Below are 18,284 nucleotides of genomic sequence, written 5' to 3'. Positions count from 1 at the left end.
TTGGCTGGGACGGACTCCAACCAGAAAACAAAGAGCTGCTCACACACTATCAGACACTACATGAGGGGAATTCAGATTGGCTGGTCTGTGAACAGCAATGGATTCTAGGGCCATGGGAGGTCTTTGAAGGTCATCTTGCCAGCCAGCCTGCCTCCCACAGATAAGGGGGAAACTCACTTAATCATTCTCTAGGGCAGCAGGAGTCAAAATCTCCTCCATTCATCTCTCCTCCACAATCTTTGTTGGAAAGAAGGTCTTTATGATAGGTTATTTTTCTTGATCCTGGTACCAAAATACATTGACCTCTCACAGGTCTGTAGAGTGAAGAAATTACTGCCTGGTGTCCTGAAGGAAGAAGACACTGGAATCTTCTGGTTTCTCCTAGCTTATTTCTGTTTGCTGGCCCCATTGGTGATCCCCTGTAGTCTCCTCCCCCGCCTAACCCTTTCCACCAACCCAGATCACAGACACAAATAGTTGGTCAATATCACACACAGTTTGGTTGTGCCAATAAAGTTGGGGGTGTGTGTGTGTTATTGACAAGCCTTATTGTTAGCTGGTTCCTCAAATATAGGAGTCCAAGAAGTGTTACAAAACAGTACTTTCTCTCACAAGTCTATCATCATAGAGACGATCTAATATGGACACTGGAGAATCCCTACTATCTCTGTCATCTCTCCTTATTCTCCTCCACAAATCTGGTGAATTTTTCTACTTCTATACCCATTCCTCCCCACACCAATACACATGGGCTCCACCTCTACCCTGGAGGGGAAATTCTGATTTTAAGGCTTTAGATTCTCTGAGTCTTCACAGTGGAACAACTACAAGGCAACTGGACATTTCCTGCTAATGTGGACTCCATCTCAGAGTAAATTTTAATGGGTTGCTATGCTTCCAAAAACCTCTGCCCCTTAACTTTGTCTTAACAGATATCTCCCCCTCACCAAGGGTGGGGTTGTGAATAAAGTGTGAAGGGGAAGTAAAACCCCATGTTGTCCCACCTCCTAACATAAACACACACCAATTAATACCCAACAAATACTACCTACCGGGAACCGGTTTAGAGGAAAGGGACTCAGGGGAAAGCACAATATGGTTCTGTCTTGGTGTTAATATCATAACAGGGGAGCCAGCAAGGCCATCTCTTACCTCGGGATAAAGAAGGTAAGGGTCTGATGGACAGGCTGCTGTGGGTGGGAGAAGAGACAGAAGGCAGGTGTCACTGCAATGGGCAGAGAGGATATGGGCAAATTTGATGGACAGACTGGGTCTAGAGCCTTCCTTTTCCATTTTCTTGAGCAAGTAACAACCTCTCTATCTTCATCTATAAAATGAAGGAAATTGTTATTAGCTTCATTTAGCTATTGAGGTAGTAGGTGGTATAATGTCTGCGAAAGTGTTTGTATGTAGAACTGTGAAATATTTATAACATTAGAATTATTAATAAGAAAATGTTAGAGAGGAGAAAGAAAGGAAGCCAGAAAATCGATCAACATTCGAAGTGGGTAAGAAGGTAGGCTTAGAGATGAGGCGATCTGCTATAAACTCTTACCTATTAGCCAGCATTTACTGAGAGCTTACTGTGTGCCAGGCATGGAGCTAAACAGACTCTCTTACTACCTTCTTCCCTCAGTTTCACAGATGAGCCATTTTACTTTAAAGGAAAGGACACTTAGTGCTGCCACCAGCATACTTTATTTCTCTAGTCTAATCACCCTAGAACTCTCCTGGATGACTATTTTATGCCAGTCCTCAGACCTTCAGGACATCCTCCCCAATCTTCATTCTCAGCCCTTGCCTTTTCTTCGTATTGCACTTAGAAAATAGAAGAAACCAGAAAGAAAACTTGCCAAGTCCATGATTAATGCTTTATTCCCATCAGCAGCATTTGACAAGGTCCATTGCTCCCTCTTTTCTTGGAACACTATCTTCTTCTTGGCTTTTGGAAAAATATACTCTTGCCATCTCACTGAGTTTCCCTTCTCAATCTCTTCTGCTGGTTCTTCTACATCTCCCGACCTCTAAACTTGGCATCCTCTAGTGATCAGGTCTGGTACCCTTTCCTTTTCCTACCTACACTCACTGCTTTGGTTGTCTCATTCAGACACATAGCTTTTAACACCATCTGTACACCAAATGACTCTCAACTTTATATCTTGAGCCTGGACCTTTCCCCTAAACTCCAGATTAACATACCTCTCAATACTTATGTGACATCTCCTCCTGGATATCTAACAGGCATCTCAAAGTTGACACTTTCAAAACTGAACTCCCAATCTTTCCTCCTCCAAACCTGCTTCTCCTTCAGTCTTCCCCATCTCAATTAAAGGCAACTCCCTATCCTTCTCATTGTGCAGGTCAAAATTGGCATCATTCTTGACTTTTCTGCTTCTCTCCTTACCACATCCAATCCATCAGCAAATCTTAACATCTACATCCTCAAAATATCTCCTGAAACTGACCATTTATCAGGACTTCCTCTGCTACCATAGTGGTCTAAAACACCATAATGCTCACCTGGATGAATACAACACCAGCCTTTATTTGCTTCCAGTCTGTTTACAATAGAGCAGCCAGTGATCCCGTCAGATATGATCAGATCATGCCACTCTCCTCTGCTCAAAACACTCACGATTGCCCATCTCATTCACAAATGCCAAGTCCTTAAAATGATTTACAAGCCTGGCCTGATCTATCCCCTGACTCTTGATCTGTGTTATATCTCTGACTTCATTTTCTGCCCCTCTTCCTCTAAACTTCTCTACCCCAGTGACACCAGCCTCTTTGGGTCCCCTAGAACATACCAGGCATGTTTCTGCCCCAGGGCCTTTGCACTTGATGTTCCCTCTGTCCAGAATGCTCAGCCCCCAAATAACTGTATGGCTTGCTCCCTTACTTTCCTCGGCTCTTCATTCAAATACCTCCATTGAGTGAAGCATTCATACACAGCCACCCTATGTAGGATTTCAACTCACCGCCTCCTTCTATTCCATTTCCCTTTTCCCTGCTTATTTTTCTCCATCACACATAACAGCCTCTTAGGTACATATGCTTTACTATTTTTTAATCATATTTATTGTCTGTCTTGACTAGAGAATGTTAGTCAGTTCCATTCACTGCAGTATCCTTATCACCTAAAACAAAACCTGGAACATAGTAGATAAATATTTAATGAATAAATGATAATTGAGCAAGGCCCACAGATGTTAAGCAACTTGCCCAGGGTCACACAGATTGTAACAGCTTGGATATACCCAAGTCTGCCTGAGATTAGAGCCCAAGCTTTTAACCATCATATTAGTCTTATTAAGGAATATGTCCCTAAACTGTACCCCAAGGCTGATGTTGCTATTGTCTCCTTGTTCTGTTCTCTCAGATTTCCAAACTACAACATGGTACAGGACTGTCTTTGCTACACTAGACTGTGTTTATTTCTTTCTACTCAGTGGCAGGGTTGCCTGGCATCTGTGTGGGCAGAAAGGGAAGTCTTTGGTTTACCTATCACTACCATGGCAACCAGGTAACCTAGGGACTTCTAAAGCGAGACCTTCAGACTGAAAGAGGTGAAAAATGAAACAAGCTCAAAATAAACAGGAAGAAATCTATGAATGGAGAAACAACTGGAGATTGGTGCCTGCAGCTTACTGTGTTATTGGCAGTGTTGGGAGGGAAACAATTTCTTCTCAACCGTTACAAGTTTCTAGTTGGGACAGACCCTTGTAACAAAAGACAGATTAACAAGAGAAAAACTAGCAAGTTTATTAGGGTATGCAGTGTGTATCACGTGGGAGAAACTTCAACGAAAGGTAATTCACTGGCTTAGAACTCTGGCTAATATCGCATCTTCAACAAAAGCAATCTATTTTTAGAGAAGTGGCAAGATAAAGGAAAAGGACTTTGAGTGTCTATGGGCAGCAACTCGGGGAGAAGAAAACAAAGGGCAGAAAAACTTTAGTAAACTTTGTTAATATAAATTCCTCTATTGCAGTAAGCCTTGCAGTGAGCTGAGATTGCGCCACTGCACTCCAACCTGGGTGACAGAGAGAGACTCTGTCTCCAAAATATATATATATATATATTTTTTTTATTTATTTATATTTTTATATATTTATTTATATTAAAATTTTTATATATTCATATATAGATATATATAAATTCCTCTGGTGTCATCTGGAGGTTAATGAGAGTCTAAAGCTGTCTTCAGTGTTTACTTTTGTTCTCCTGATGGAGAGGGGGAGACAGGATAACTTTTGTCTTTGTAAATCTATGTCCTGCTTTTATGCAAATAGAGAAAGAGAAGAGAGCTCTCCTAAATCTGCTGCTTCTTAATTGTCTTAGCTCAACACGCCTTCGTATTTTGGGGAGGCATATTATGGTCTCCCCCTGCAGTGAGCAAAATACATCTGTTCTCCCTACCATCAGCTCCATCCCTCCTGCCTCCTGCCTCTAGCAACACCCCACTTAATCCATACAAGAGGCCTGCACTCTTCTTCTGTTTGGCATCCCCTGAAAAGAAGGTTCCCCAGATGCTCCCAGTGTCCCCATGGTGACACAAGGGATGATCTTGGGCTAGAAGTCAGGGTCCCTTATCCATCCCAGAAGGGCAGAGTCTCCTAGAAAATTCTTTAATCTTTACTGTTTTTGGTGACACAAACTGACTCTTTTCTTTCGGCAGTCGTTCCCTTCCTTATCTGTTTCACCTGTCTTAGAGTGACAGTAGGAAATAGAGTTGTAGAAGAAAAAACTATGACATTAAAGTTCTTACAGAAATGTGAGTTAGAATTGTAACAGTTTAACAGGAGGACTTACTTGTGCCATGCACTGTATCAAACCCTTGCGTGCATAATCTCATTTAATCCTTACAGGCCAGGCACAATGGCTCACGCTTGTAAACCCCACACTTTGGGAGGCTGAGGTAGGAGGATCATTTGAGCCCAGGAGTTTGAGATCAGCCTGGGCTACATGGCGAAATCTCATCTCTACAAAAAACACAATACATGTTGCTGGGCATGGTGGCATGTGCCTGTAGTCCCAGCTACTCAAGAGGCTGAGGTGGGAGGATCATTTGAGCCTGGGGAGGTCAAGGCTGCAGTGAGCCATGATCATTCCACTCTGCACCCCAGCCTGGGCAACAGAGTGAGATCGTGTCTCAAAGGAAAAAAAAAAATCCTTACAACTACCCTTGAGGAGGTAAGAGTTACTTGCCATGGAAAGATGAAGAAATGGAGCCTCAGAGAGGTTAAGAGATTTGGCTAAATTTCCACAGCTGGTGAACAGACACTCCAAAATGAAGCGGCTGTTTCCCAAAACCATGTTCTTAACCACTCCCCCACAGTGTGTCCCTTGGGGGCCAGATGATTAGAGAAGATCCCATTTTTCTTGTTTCAGTCATTCCCAGGGCAGTCTCTGGCCCCAACACTCTGAGCAGATCATTGAGGAAGTGTCTAGTGCCCTTTGCATTAATGAGCCCCTTTGATCTGCGGAGTTTGCTGAGCTCTGCAAACAAGATCACAGTAATCCTCCCAGCCCAAATGCTGGAGTCTCAGTAGCTGGGCCAGAAGGGCTTGTCTTTTCCCATACCCTGGGGCCTGTTCAATTAGTAAACACACTTTAATTGTACATCGCTGATGTGCTCAGTTCTATGGGGTATGTAGGAGCAGCTCTAATCCCAGAGCATTTGAAAATGATGAAGTGAAAAACTGTGGATAATGATGGGAGACTTGGCTGAGGGTCTGACCTGGGCCAGGAATTGGGACCTGGAGAAGGGGAGACTTGCAGGTACAGGTGCAGGTGGGGCAGCAGGAACCAGAGGATGGAAGGCGGATGAGCAGAGCGAGTGGTGAAGCTCAGAGTCTGACGGCCGTGTGACCTTGAGGGAGTCATTTAACCTTTCTCCTCAGTTAGGGACATCTATTATATTGAGAGAATTTTACTAGGGCAGAGGGGGCAGGAATTCACCTCAGTGTCCACGTAGCACCATTTTGGCTTTTAACAGAGTTTACTGCAAGGAGCGTCTTCCTAAGTTCAGCCTGAATCCGTCTGGCTCATTTCCACTTCTGTTGTTCTTGGAGATATACAGGTCTGACCAGTAGAAGTTGGCAAAGAGTCTCTGTTAAAGCTTTTTAGAAGCTCTAAACACTAAAAAGATGATGGGCTTTCCCCAAAATGTACATAGAAATACACTAAATCATAACCTACAAAACTTGCCTGAATGCCAGAGTTAAAATAGCTTGTTTCTGGATTCCCCCCACCCCCACAGCAAATCCCTGATCATCACTTCCTTCATCAAAGTTAAAGTTTTCTAACAGTTTGTTGTCCTTGCTTTAATTACTTTTTTTTTTTTTGGAATGGAGTTGCACTCTGTCACCCAGGCTGGAGTGCACTGGTGCCATCTCTGCTCACTGCAACCTCGGCCTCTGCCTCCTGGGTTCAAGCAATTCTCCTGCCTCAGCCTCCTGAGTAGCTGGCATTTTAGGATCATGCCACCATGGCCAGCTAATTTTTGTATTTTTTGTAGAGATGGGGTTTTGCCATATTGGCCAGGCTGGTCTTGAACCCCTGACCTCAAGTGATCCACCTGCCTTGGCCTCCCAAAGTGTGGTATTACAGGCATGATCCACCTCACCCGGACCATCCTTGCTTTCTAATATTTGTAATGCCAGAAGCAAGTCCCTACGCTGCCTTTTGGGGTTTTCTTCTCCCTAAAGGGAAACGAATGGTTCTCTGGAGGGGAAGCAGCATAGTCCTGCCCTCTTGACCCTCAGCCAGTCACTTGGATTAGGCCAGGTCATGCTCCTCCTTTCTCCACCCAGATTAGCATGCTGAGGCTCGGGGGGGGGGGGGCTCCCGTGAGCCCTGATGGTCCCACAACCAGAGCCCAGGTCTTCTTATCAGCTGTGCCCCAGGCAGCAGCTCTTCCTGCCTTGTCTCTTGGCTGCTGCTTGGGAAGCAAGGCGTGGAGACTTCACTGTCGCTCAGCACTATTGCCAGGGACCAGAAGTAATGTCTCTTACCTGATGGGCAATTTGACATGGCTGCTTAACAACCCGATTAATCAAACCCGGCTCATCCTGTTAGAATTAATGAGCCTAGGAAATGCCGCCACGAATAATGAGGAATTTCGCCCCTCCCCCAGCACGTCTCTCCACTCACCCCCTCCTGTTTCCTTTTCAGAGTCATATAGCAGCTCCTCGGTACAAGGGCCCTTAGGCCTTGATGAATGTGCTGAGTGCCCAGCAACGTGGGCATGTCCCGCCTCTTCTTTTCCTCTCCAGGAGGTAGCTGCCTACCTGGAGCCAAAGGCTGGCCATGTCCTAGAGAAGCAAAACCTCTCGTTCATAAGACAGATACGCATGCATTCAGTTCTCAAAGTTGTGTTGAGTATCAAAATTTACCAGGCCCTTTACTAGATGTTAGGGCTGCAAAGATGGGTAAGATATTGTCCCTGTGAGGAGCAAATGGGGGCGTGTTATAACAGAGGGTATGGGAAGGGCCTGGAGCCGCAGCAAAGGGGGCCTGTTGATACTGGAGGAGCAGAGTGGGGAACCAAGGAGGGTTTCATGGGGATGAGCACCTGAGCATTTCTGCCAAGTTCATTCATTGCACAAATACAGAGTGCCAGGCACTGAGCAAGATGTTTGTTCCCAGAGTTAACAAAATGGATGTGGTTCCCATTCTCATGGAGTAGGCATCTCATTCCTGTTCCTCAAGGCAATGCAGGCAACCTGAGAAGACACTTGATTTATTTTTTCATGTACTTATTCAAACATGAAAACTTATTTAGGGCTTGGCACCTTGGGTACAGGGCTTGCCACTGGAGGAAAGGGGTGCAAAGATGAATACCTCACCCTGCCTTGTGGGGCTCCTCTGGTGGGTAGACAGGGATATGTGTAGATCTTCATAATGATGCACCAAGCATGCTAACAAGAATGTACCCAAGTCACTCAGCATAAGGCACTCAGAGCTCAAAGCACTGTGCTCAACCTGGAGCAGCCAGGGACCACTCCCAGTAGGAGGCGGCATTTGAATCATCTTGAAGACAGAGAGTAACAGCTAACAAGTAGACCAGGTGCAAAAGAACATTCCAAGCCTCATCCAGGCCACTGTGAGATCCTTGAGTGATAGGAGTTGAAATGGAAAAGAAATATGATTCCAGGAATCTTAGAAGGAAGAGCCGATTCTACAGTCTGCAGCCAAGTGCGTGATTACAGAGGCAGATGGAAATCCATAATTTCAAGACCAGCCTGGGCAACGTGATGAAACTCCATCTCTACAAAAAAATAAAAAACTAGCCGGACATGGTGGTGCATGCCTGTAGTTTCAGCTACTTGGGAGACTGAGGCCAAAGGATCACTTGAGCCCAGAAGATCAAGATTGCAGTTAGCCACGATCGTGCCACTGCACTCCAGCCTGGGCAGCAGAGTGAGATCCTGTTCAAAAACACCAAACAAACAAAAAACACAGATTTCGGCCACGACCGTCTGACATATGGTCATGAGAAGTTCTGGAGAGTGAGCCCAACGCTGCAGTCCACTCAAAGGAAGTTTCAAATCCTGACACCATCTTGCTCAGTTGAGTCCTTTGCCTCTCTGATTCCAACTCCTCCAAGCTGGGCTTCCCAGCTAACCCCAGCCAGGCCCAAGCGTGGCTGGAGGTACCCAGGCCTTCAGTGAGGGCATCTGCCTAACATCCTAGATCCCCACATCTACACTGGCTAGAGCTGATGGCGGCTTTCCCTTTAACTTGGGTCTGAGCCTTCCAATTCAGTCTCCGCTAGCTAGCTTTTGTTATCCGTGTTGCCTGTCTGTCATTGAGGGCATTTGAGTTTGCAACCCTTGGCCGAGCCTTCACAGAGACGCTTCTGCAGCCTGACACCCCACTGTGAACGGCAGAGGCTTCGGCAGAAACCAGCCCACTCATCTTCGTAGAACCCTAGGAATTAATAGTACTGCGCTGTATCAAGTAGGAGCAGGGGCTCAGAGCTGTTAGTTGTGCTGACCAACATGGCTTGGCTCTCATGGTGGGGGTGCAGGAGCCCAGGCCTCCTCTGTGGAGTCTGGTGCCCCCAAACAAAGCCTGTGGCCTACTTGGGTGGCCCAAACCAGGCTGCAGCTGCCATGCTCCTGCCCATCACCCACCCAGTAGCCACTGTAGGTCTCAGCCTCATCACCTTGTGCTCTCTCCCTGCAGGGGGAGCTGCTGAGCCCGTGCCGCTGCGATGGCTCGGTCAAGTGCACACACCAGCCTTGCCTCATCAAGTGGATCAGCGAGCGGGGCTGCTGGAGCTGCGAGCTGTGCTACTACAAGTACCACGTCATCGCCATAAGCACAAAAAATCCTCTGCAGGTACGACCCAGGGCTGCCCGGTGGGGATGCTGGGCCTGGGGCTTCCACACCACCTGCTTCAGCAGGAGGCTTGCTTCACCTTAGATTCAGGGCAGTTTGAGGGAAAGGAAGGAGATGGGCTGGGTGGGCAAGCACGGTGGGCGGTGTGGGGCAGGAGGGGATGAAAGGACATTTGTGTTTTCTCTTAAGCTTCAGCAAGAAGAAGAGGAAGAGATGGGACAAAGAGAGGGAAATAGATACAGAAGGAAAGAAGTGTGGAGAATCAGATGGAAAAGGGAGAATAAGTAAGTGATGGATGAATAAATGAATGCAGAAAGGAGAGGAAGAAAGAAGGAAAGGAAAGGAAGAAATGAAGGAGGGAGGGAAGAAGAAGAAAAAGAGAAGGGCCAGAGGGCAGAAGAGAACAGGAAACAAAAAGACAGAAGGTGGGAGGGGTGAGGAGAAGGACTGAGATCAAGCTACGGGCTGGTAAATAAGAAATAAAGGCTGGGTACAGTGGCTCACGCCTGTAATCCCAGCACTTTGGGAGGCCGAGGTGAGTGGATCATGAGGTCAGGAGATTGAGACCATCTTGGCTAACATGGTGAAACCCCGTCTCTACTAAAAATACAAAAAATTAGCCAGGTGTGGTGGCGGACGCCTGTAGTCCCAGCTACTCAGGAGGCTGAGGCAGGAGAATGGCGTGAACCCGGGAGGCGGAGCTTGCAGTGAGCTGAGATCCGGCCACTGCACTCCAGCCTGGGCGACAGAGCAAGACTCCGTCTCAAAAAAAAAAAAAAGAAGAAGAAGAAGAAATAAGAAGAATAGACTCAATGGCACTTCTCACACATCAATGTGCATGTAATTGATCTGCAGTCTTGTCAAAATGCAGGCTACTCAGTAGGTCTGGAGCAGGACCTGTTGATGCTTCTGGTTCAGAGACCACTTTTCCAATGGCAAAGAACAGAGGTAAAACAGAAGAAACAGGAGAGGGAGGCAGAGAAAAATGGGAATATAAGCAATAAGAAATAGAAGAAGGGGAGAGAATAATATTAAAAAGCTATCCTGGAAAGGCAGGTAGGACCAGGGTGAAATGAGGGCCTGCCACACAGATTCAGACAGAACTTAGGGCTCCTATGACTGCCCCCACCACTCTATCCCTGCCCTGACACATCCATTGTCCCCAGAGGAGCTGGCAGGCCTGTGCCGCCCTCACAAATGCCCCAAATCAAGCAACTCTCCTTCGAGGCACACACACATACAGAGTGCATTTTGCTTCTGAAAATACCTCCACATATGCATGATCAGCCAATTAAGCTGCCACATAATCAATTAGCCAGCACGAGAGTGAGGATGGGGACTTCAGCTCGTGGCACAGTTTCACTCCTCCTCTCTGGGGTGGTGGTGGAGGGGGGAGTCCTGAAAGCCCAGGAGGTGTAATGGGGGTTGGGAGGGGTGGTGGCGATGGGGTCTTTGTATGGAGGAGCAGCTGGAAGCACCCACAACTATGGTGTCCAGGGTGTTTTGTTTTACACCCCATGGAGTTTTACATGGGGCAATCCCAAGAATGAGTCTCTGTGTGTATGTGTGTTGCACACACACAAGTGTGCTGGGGTTGTGGGGCATTTCTGGAAGCCCCAGGCACCTTAGCCCTCTTAGACTAGTATACCAAGGGGTCATAAAGAGGTGCCTTTCCCTGCTGCTGGTTCCATCTTCAATTCATTTCAAAATCTCAAAGTGTCTTAAAATAGCAGTGTCATGAGACAGCTGACTCCACATCCTCTGGGCTCCAGCAGGGCCCTGAATGCATTAACCCTCCCCTTTCTTTTCATCCAGCTCAAGCCTCAAGAAAGGGTCAGATTCCAAACCTGTGAACCCAGCCCACCCAGCCCAAAGCACCCTTCCTTGGCTCTACCCTTGGCTCATAAAGTGAAAATGCATTTAGGGATAACTTTTTCCTGGGGGTAAAAAATGAAAAGGTTATTCTAATCTCCCAAGTCAGGTAAGCAAGTGGCAGTGTTAGCAATATGGATCTCTGAGGATCCATATGGATCTATTCCTGAGTCCCTACCCTGTCTTCCACTGTGAGTTTCTTGACATTCACTGGTGGAGGCTCCCTCTGATTCTGTTGCTCCTGGAAATGCAATGGTGTGTGCTCAGAAAATGCCGTCTCACTTCTGGATAGCACTGGAAGAAGGAAGTAGTTTGGATTAGAAGCGATTTTGTGTGGTTGTGGTCCAAAACGTCCCAATTGTATGTCCTGCACTCCTCAGGTCCAGCAACATGTGAGACAGCTGCCTGCTCCGCACGGTGGGCACCTTCTGGGCTGCTATGCTCCAGCCCGGCTGGATCATCTACAGTGTAGGATGGAGCTGGCAGGCCCCACCACAAGTGGGCGGAGCGATGGATGGGAATCCCAGGACTGCCTCTGCTACCAGAGAGGGGAAGTTCCTTCCAGGTCTCCTGGTTATCTTACCTCCTGGTACATGCCCCAGACAGAGTCATGAGAAATAGACCAGGCATGGTGGCTCACACTTGTGATCTCAGCACTGATGGGAGGCTGAGGCTGGAGGATCACTTCAGGCCAGGAGTTCAACACTATCCTGGGCAACATAATGAGACCCTGTCTCTATGAAAGAAATTAGCTGGGCATAGTAGCCCATGACTGTAGTCCCAGCTACTCAGGAGGCTGAGGTGGGAGGATTGTTTGAGCACAAGAGGTCTATGTTGTAGTGAGCTATGATTATGCCACTGCACTCCAGCCTGGGTGGCAGAGCGAGATCCTGTCTCAGAAACAAAGAAAAAAAGTAGTGAGAAATAATACACTATTTAGTGTCCTATGGGGCATCATCTTAGCGACCCTCCAGAAGCAGTATTTCCAGCCAGAAGAACCACTGAGGAAGGAGGCACAGCATGGCTCTGAGGGTCTCAAGGCTTTGTGGCTGCTTCCTACCCTCTCTTTGTTACATCTGAATTGCAATTATTAATGAACATTTAGTTAGTGCTTATTAGGTGTCAGTCAGTGTTCTAAATATTCACATATATTGTATAATTTAGTCCTGAAAACAACCCAGTGAAGTGGGCACTATTATTTTTCCTAATCTACAGATGTGACGATGGAGACACAGAAGGGTTCAGCAACGTGCCCAGGCTGACACAGCTACTGAGTGGTAGAGTGGATGTGGGGGTCTGACTCCTGGGTCCAGGTCTAAACCTCTGCTCAGGCACGTTTGGGAATACCCCCGCCTTGACACGCTGATCTGTATTTTTGCTGAAACATCATTAAGAACACCCTTCAAAGCACTGGTTTAAGAGTGATTTTGTTTTACATAACACTCTAGGAAGCAGGAAAGACCAATTATTTCTATTTTACAGAAAGGAAAGTTGAGGGTCCTCATGATTTCTTGACTTCTCCTAGGTCACACTCAGTGCGTAGGAGCGGAGCCCAGTCAGGATCGGGTCATCAGATCCCTCACTCGGTGTTCCTTCCTGTTCTAAGACATACAACATCCAGTCTCTGTGCTTTTCCCCTTGTCTCTCCGTTCATTGGTGCTGCAGGATGAGAGTTCAGAGGATGGAGAAACCTCATGATACTGAGATCAGAGTGGGGATCTGGTGGCAACCTGGTACCCCGGGTGCCCATCTCCCCCTCCCAGCCCTCCTGTGAGTTTTCAGAGCTCGCTCACTCTCTGCTTTCTCCGTCATCTCTGTGGAGCCTCATATGGGACAGACGGGGGAGAGTGTCTTGTCCGTAGCACCCCACCCTGCTCCTCCGTCACACTTCACACTGCAGTCAGAAGCCCCATTTAAGTTCCACAGCTGGCTTCAGAGCTGGTAGAAGGGGTTTTAGGGATGAAGAGAAGCTTTCTGTGCCTCTATATTTGGCATTTTTGAAGTCTAGAGGAGCAGGAGAAAGTGAGGATTATGGATGCCTCAATGGTAGAAACAAAAACTCAGCCAGAAGCCCTCTTTCCAGGCAGCAGGGCAGGCCCTGGAAAAAGCATTTGTTGTGCATGAAAGAAGTCTGTATGATGAAGTCATCTTCTGGAAAATCCTTTCATTATGTGTAACACTAGGCAGGGGAAACAGTGGAAAATGTAAAGGCCCAATTACCTGTAATGGAGGCTATCTGTATAATTAAATGTAGAGGCTGATGTCCTACATCTGGACCAGCAAGTGAAATGCTTCCCTACGGTTACAGTTCCCTGGGGGCCACTGGCCAGGCCAATCCCAGCTACAGCCAGAATGAATCAATGCTTCCATCCAGGTCTCCCTGTTGGCAGAGGGAAAATAGTCTGCCTTTTCTCAGAGTTCAGAGTGAAATGCTTTCTGGGGGTGTTCTTTGCAGAGTGTTATGCAAATGCCTCCAATCAAAAGACGTCCTTCCCCCTACTTTCCCAAATTTGATCCTGTCAGTCCTCTGCATAAAACCATTCATATCGTCACATCTACACTTAGGACAAAGCACAAAGTCTCTGCATATTCTACAAGGTTCTGTGTGATTTCTCATTCTTCCTTTTCCAGTTGTCTCACCCCACAAGCTCTTTTGCTGTCTCACTCCACCCACTCTTATCTTCTCCCAGGCTTTTATCCTTCCCATGTTTTCTTCTGGCACAGGCCTTTGCACATGCTCTTCCCTCTGCTGGGAGCAGTCTTCCCTCCTTTCATTGCCTAGTTGACTAGTAACCTAGTCAACTCAAGCATCGCTTCCTCTCGAAGTCGAATCCCCCTGTCACCGGCTCTCACTGTGCCATGTTCCTCCCTGACTTACCCTTGATGAATTGCATGTGCAAATAATTATATTGTTGCCTAAGTTCCCTAGACTATAAGCTCCATGAGGGCAGGCACCTTGTCTGTTTTTGCCTAGAGCTTCATTGCCAACCCCTAGCACAGTGGCCAGCACATAGAATATACTCGATATGTATTCGTTGAGTAACTGCATGAATAAACCCCAAGCTAAAAATCTAACTCCTGGCTCCTTCAGACCTGTACTGCCTGGACCAGCCATAGAATCATAGAATTTCAGTGTTGAAACTCACCCACACCCTAGCCTTTAACCCATCTGTCAATACTGCTGTAAGCACAGGGCTTTTTCTGTTGAAAAATGAAATAATAGTGTTGATATACATTCAGTAAAATAAGCTATTTTTCTTCTCTCTCCCCACATCTCATTCCCTGGTCTACTGAATTGGTAATCTCTAGCATATAAATTAAGTGGCATGCAAGGTGATGTTGTAGAAAGCAAGGAACAAACAAACAAAAAAAATAAAAAACAAAAAAGCCTGTGCACTCTCAGCACCTATTAGTTAGAAAATAGACTGTGTTTCTCTGAAAAGAGCCATCTGGGAGCAGGCCGGGCGCAGTGGCTCACACCTGTAATCCCAGCACTTTGGGAGGCCGAGGCGGCAGATCATGAGGTCAGGAGATCAAGACTATACTGGCTAACACGGTGAAATCCCATCTCTACTAAAAACTACAAAAAAATTAGCCGGGCATGGTGGTGGGCACCTGTAGTCCCAGCTTTTCAGGAGGCTGAGGCAGGAGAATGGGGTGAACCTGGGAGGCGGAGCTTGCAGTGAGATCATGCCACTGCACTCCAGCCTGGGCGACAGAGCGAAGACTCCGTCTCAAAAAAAAAAAAAAAAAAAAAAAAAAAAAAAAAATCAGGGGGCCTAGAACACCACCCTCACTAGCTCTGCATTTTCATCATTCTCTCCATTTCTCTGTCTATATCATAATCAAGTCTAAGGGTCTTCCTTTCCAGCCATGCCCACCTAGAGCCCCCTCCTTACAATTAACTGTGATCATTTGGTGTGATAGAGATTTTCTCTGCATCTAAAGTTCAATGTGAAATTCAGAAACCTGCAAAATGCACATTGTACCACAGGTTGGAAAGCCCTGGCTTAAATCCTAAATCAGAGGTGGGCTGTTGGAGCAGCAGACGGAAGAGGGGTGGGAATGGGATGAGGGCATCCAAACGACTGCTAACTGGCCACTCTCTCCCCCACAGTGGCAGGCCATCTCTCTGACGGTCATTGAGAAGGTTCAGGTTGCAGCCGCCATCCTGGGCTCCCTCTTCCTCATCGCCAGTATTTCTTGGCTCATCTGGTCAACTTTCAGCCCCTCGGCAAGATGGCAGCGCCAAGACCTTCTCTTCCAGATCTGCTATGGGATGTATGGCTTCATGGACGTGGTGTGCATAGGTGGGTCTGGGGGCTTGCCTCCATGGGAAGTGGGGAATCATGTGCTTGTGGGATGGACAGATCCCTCAGGATCCCCCATTGTGGGAGGCTGAAGCAGATATGGCCCCAGGCTTGAGACCTGTGAGCTCAGGAGAGGCCAGAGGCTTGGATTCAAGGAGTGGATGGGAAGTGGGAGGAGGCAGGGAAAAGAAGGAAGATCTAGATATTTCCCAAACAAACCTGTCTGCACGGTTGAAGATAAAGATGAGGCTTGCCTCTAGGAGGATTTGAGAAAAATCGTTAAGTCTATGCACCTCAACCAGGGTGTGCACGGCCTCCTCTCCACTGTGCACCCTACACTGCCAAGCATGACAGGGGATGCCTGCCCATTTCATTCCATTCTCTTCACAGCAAACTGCCTAGAGACAGCCGTGGTTGAATCTGCCCCCACTCCCTGCCTTATTTCAGCTTTCCCTAAGCCTGTTTCAATGCCGTGAGTTTCTCTAGTCCAGTGGTTTTCCAGCTTTGTGTAGTGCTGGGGCCTCACACACAGCTCCAGGCTCCCCCATCCCAACCAGGGAATGGAAAAGGAATGTTGCACAGAGAGGCTTCAAATCCTCACTCCTGTTTCATCATGGCATCTGTTCTTTTATCTATTTACATGTATTTCTGTTCCAGATAAAGTTTTGTTTAAAAGGTTTCAGTGTTTTAGAAAAAAAAAATTGGAACCCACTGCTTTAGATCCTACTCCTTCCCTGACACCACCCCCAAGTTTTTATTCTTCCTTTCTTCCACCATGTAGCTTTGGTGGTGGAGGGCTGGATCTTTCCCCTCCCTCGCCCAACAGATGATTGTGGCTCTGTTGCGACTCTGAAGACACAGTCCAAGCAGCTAAGGAGGTGGGGAAGCTCTGGTCAGACATCCCACCCTAGAACTCTCAGGTTATCCCCTAAGTCACAGTCCTGGAGCATTAGAGTTCCACAGTTATCCTCTCTGGGCGTTATTAGTATATTGTATTAAATATGCTACACTTCTCTGTTTGGCAGAAAAATGTCTATTAGCTAGAATTTGGCTGGGCTGATGTTTGTGTGAATTTCTTTGGAGTTCTTTAATATTAGGGATCAGAAAAGCTTGGAGACTTACATACTGGTTATACTAGCCAGATACCAGGGATGCTGGAACTTGTAAACTTGTCTAAGCCATCTTGCTGTCTCTTCAAGTTAGCTAAACCAATATATCAACTCCAAGTTCAAGAGTCTTTTCATTATAGCACCTAGGCAGTGAGAGAAGCAGGCAGCCCAGGAGGACTATGAACGGGGAACAATTTGACATTGATGCATTCTAATTTCCTTCCCCCTCCCACCAAACTCCCCTCCTACTCCTGCTGAGCCCTGGATTATTGATGCCAAAAGCCAGGTGTGTCTCCATATGGAGGTTTATAGCAGCTCTGGCATGGAAGGGGGAAACAGTGGAGGGGCCCCTCTAGCTGCCCTTCATTCTCCTTCAGGCAGGCTTTAGATCAGTCTCTGATGTGTCCTTCTATGAGACATGCTTTCCTGTCACATGATGTATTAGTCAACTAGTCAGCATTGGCTGCAATAACAAACAATTCCACAAATCGCAGTGCCTTACAACAAACATTTATTTCCCATTCAGGGATTTGGGAGGTGGCTTTGGCTCTGCTGAGGTTGGCTGGGTTTAACTTCTGGTTGTGCATTGGGTTCAGGCCTGCTCTGAGTGTCTCCTCATGCTGGGACCCAGGCTAAAGGAGCAGGGACTACTGGGTGTGCTGTTTTCCTGGTTGAATGCAGAAGCACAAGAGGGCTTGGTGGAAACTTGCAATGCATCTCAAAACGTCTGCTCAGAACTAGTGCACTGTCCGTTCTACCCACAGCCTATTGGCTAACACTAGTCATCAGTAAGTCCAACATCAATAGGGTAACAGGGCAGGGAAGTATGTTCCTTCCCTGGAGGGAGCATGGACAAAAGAGAGGAGCATAAATACCTGCTACCACCAATGGCTCTACAGATTTGAAGACCGAATTGAATATAGAAGAGACCAGGTCATCAATCAGTCTAGTTTGCTTGCTTTGCAGCTGAGAGAACTGAGGCTCAGAGAGAGGAAATAATCTGCTCAACGTTCTTATCTGGGATTAAAAGCGAGTTCTCCTGACTCACAACCCAGTGCTCATTCCATTAGCTCTCTTGCACCAGATAGCAGGAGTCCCATGGTGTGACCTATGGGAAACCTACAGGTGCCACCTGTGACTTTGAGTACACCTGGGCCCACTCGCAAGGGGGCTCTCAGGCATAGGTCTGTTTCCTGTGGCTCTGAGCCTCCCAGTGCTCCTGCTCAGGCTGGCCTGGTGCTCTGGTCTCTCCTTCTCATGGTGTTTCTCTCTGAGTAGGGCTCTGTGCCATCTCTCCTCCTCCTCCTGTTTCTTGGCTTTTTTCTAGCTGCCTGCCTTTTCCCTGGCCCACTTCTATCTCTCTAATTCTTTTTCTTATACACATGTGGCACTCAGTCCTTCAGTTTATTGGGAGAAGCAGAGTGGACTGAATATTGAGAGTTTTCATTGCTTTCCTTTCTTCGGAAAACATAATAACCCAAAATACAAAAACACACCACAATTTATCCGTTCTGTGCTGACAAGCCAGTGACTGCTTGGAGACAGCTATGGGATGGGAGAGGGAATGCAGAGGGACCCTAATGGCTTTCAGTGTCATCCAAAGTGGTGAGATCTATTGACATTTAGACCATCTCACCTTTAAGGA

General features: G+C 47.1%; 1 protein-coding gene across 1 annotated transcript in view; it reads left to right on the top strand.

Moving 5' to 3' along the window:
* Positions 1–18,284, top strand: part of MARCHF4 (membrane associated ring-CH-type finger 4) — a 114,880-nt gene that overhangs the window by 79,137 nt on the left and 17,459 nt on the right. The window contains exons 2-3 of the mRNA XM_023217290.3: positions 9,193–9,348; positions 15,338–15,530. Coding sequence (XP_023073058.1) covers positions 9,193–9,348; positions 15,338–15,530 — 349 coding nt within the window. The remainder of the gene's footprint in view (positions 1–9,192; positions 9,349–15,337; positions 15,531–18,284) is intronic.

The sequence above is a fragment of the Piliocolobus tephrosceles genome, chromosome 11, assembly GCF_002776525.5.
Source record: "Piliocolobus tephrosceles isolate RC106 chromosome 11, ASM277652v3, whole genome shotgun sequence".
Taxonomy (NCBI): Eukaryota; Metazoa; Chordata; class Mammalia; order Primates; family Cercopithecidae; genus Piliocolobus; species Piliocolobus tephrosceles.
The sequence above is the reverse complement of the archived record's forward strand: the minus strand, read 5'-3'. Positions and strand labels throughout refer to the sequence as shown.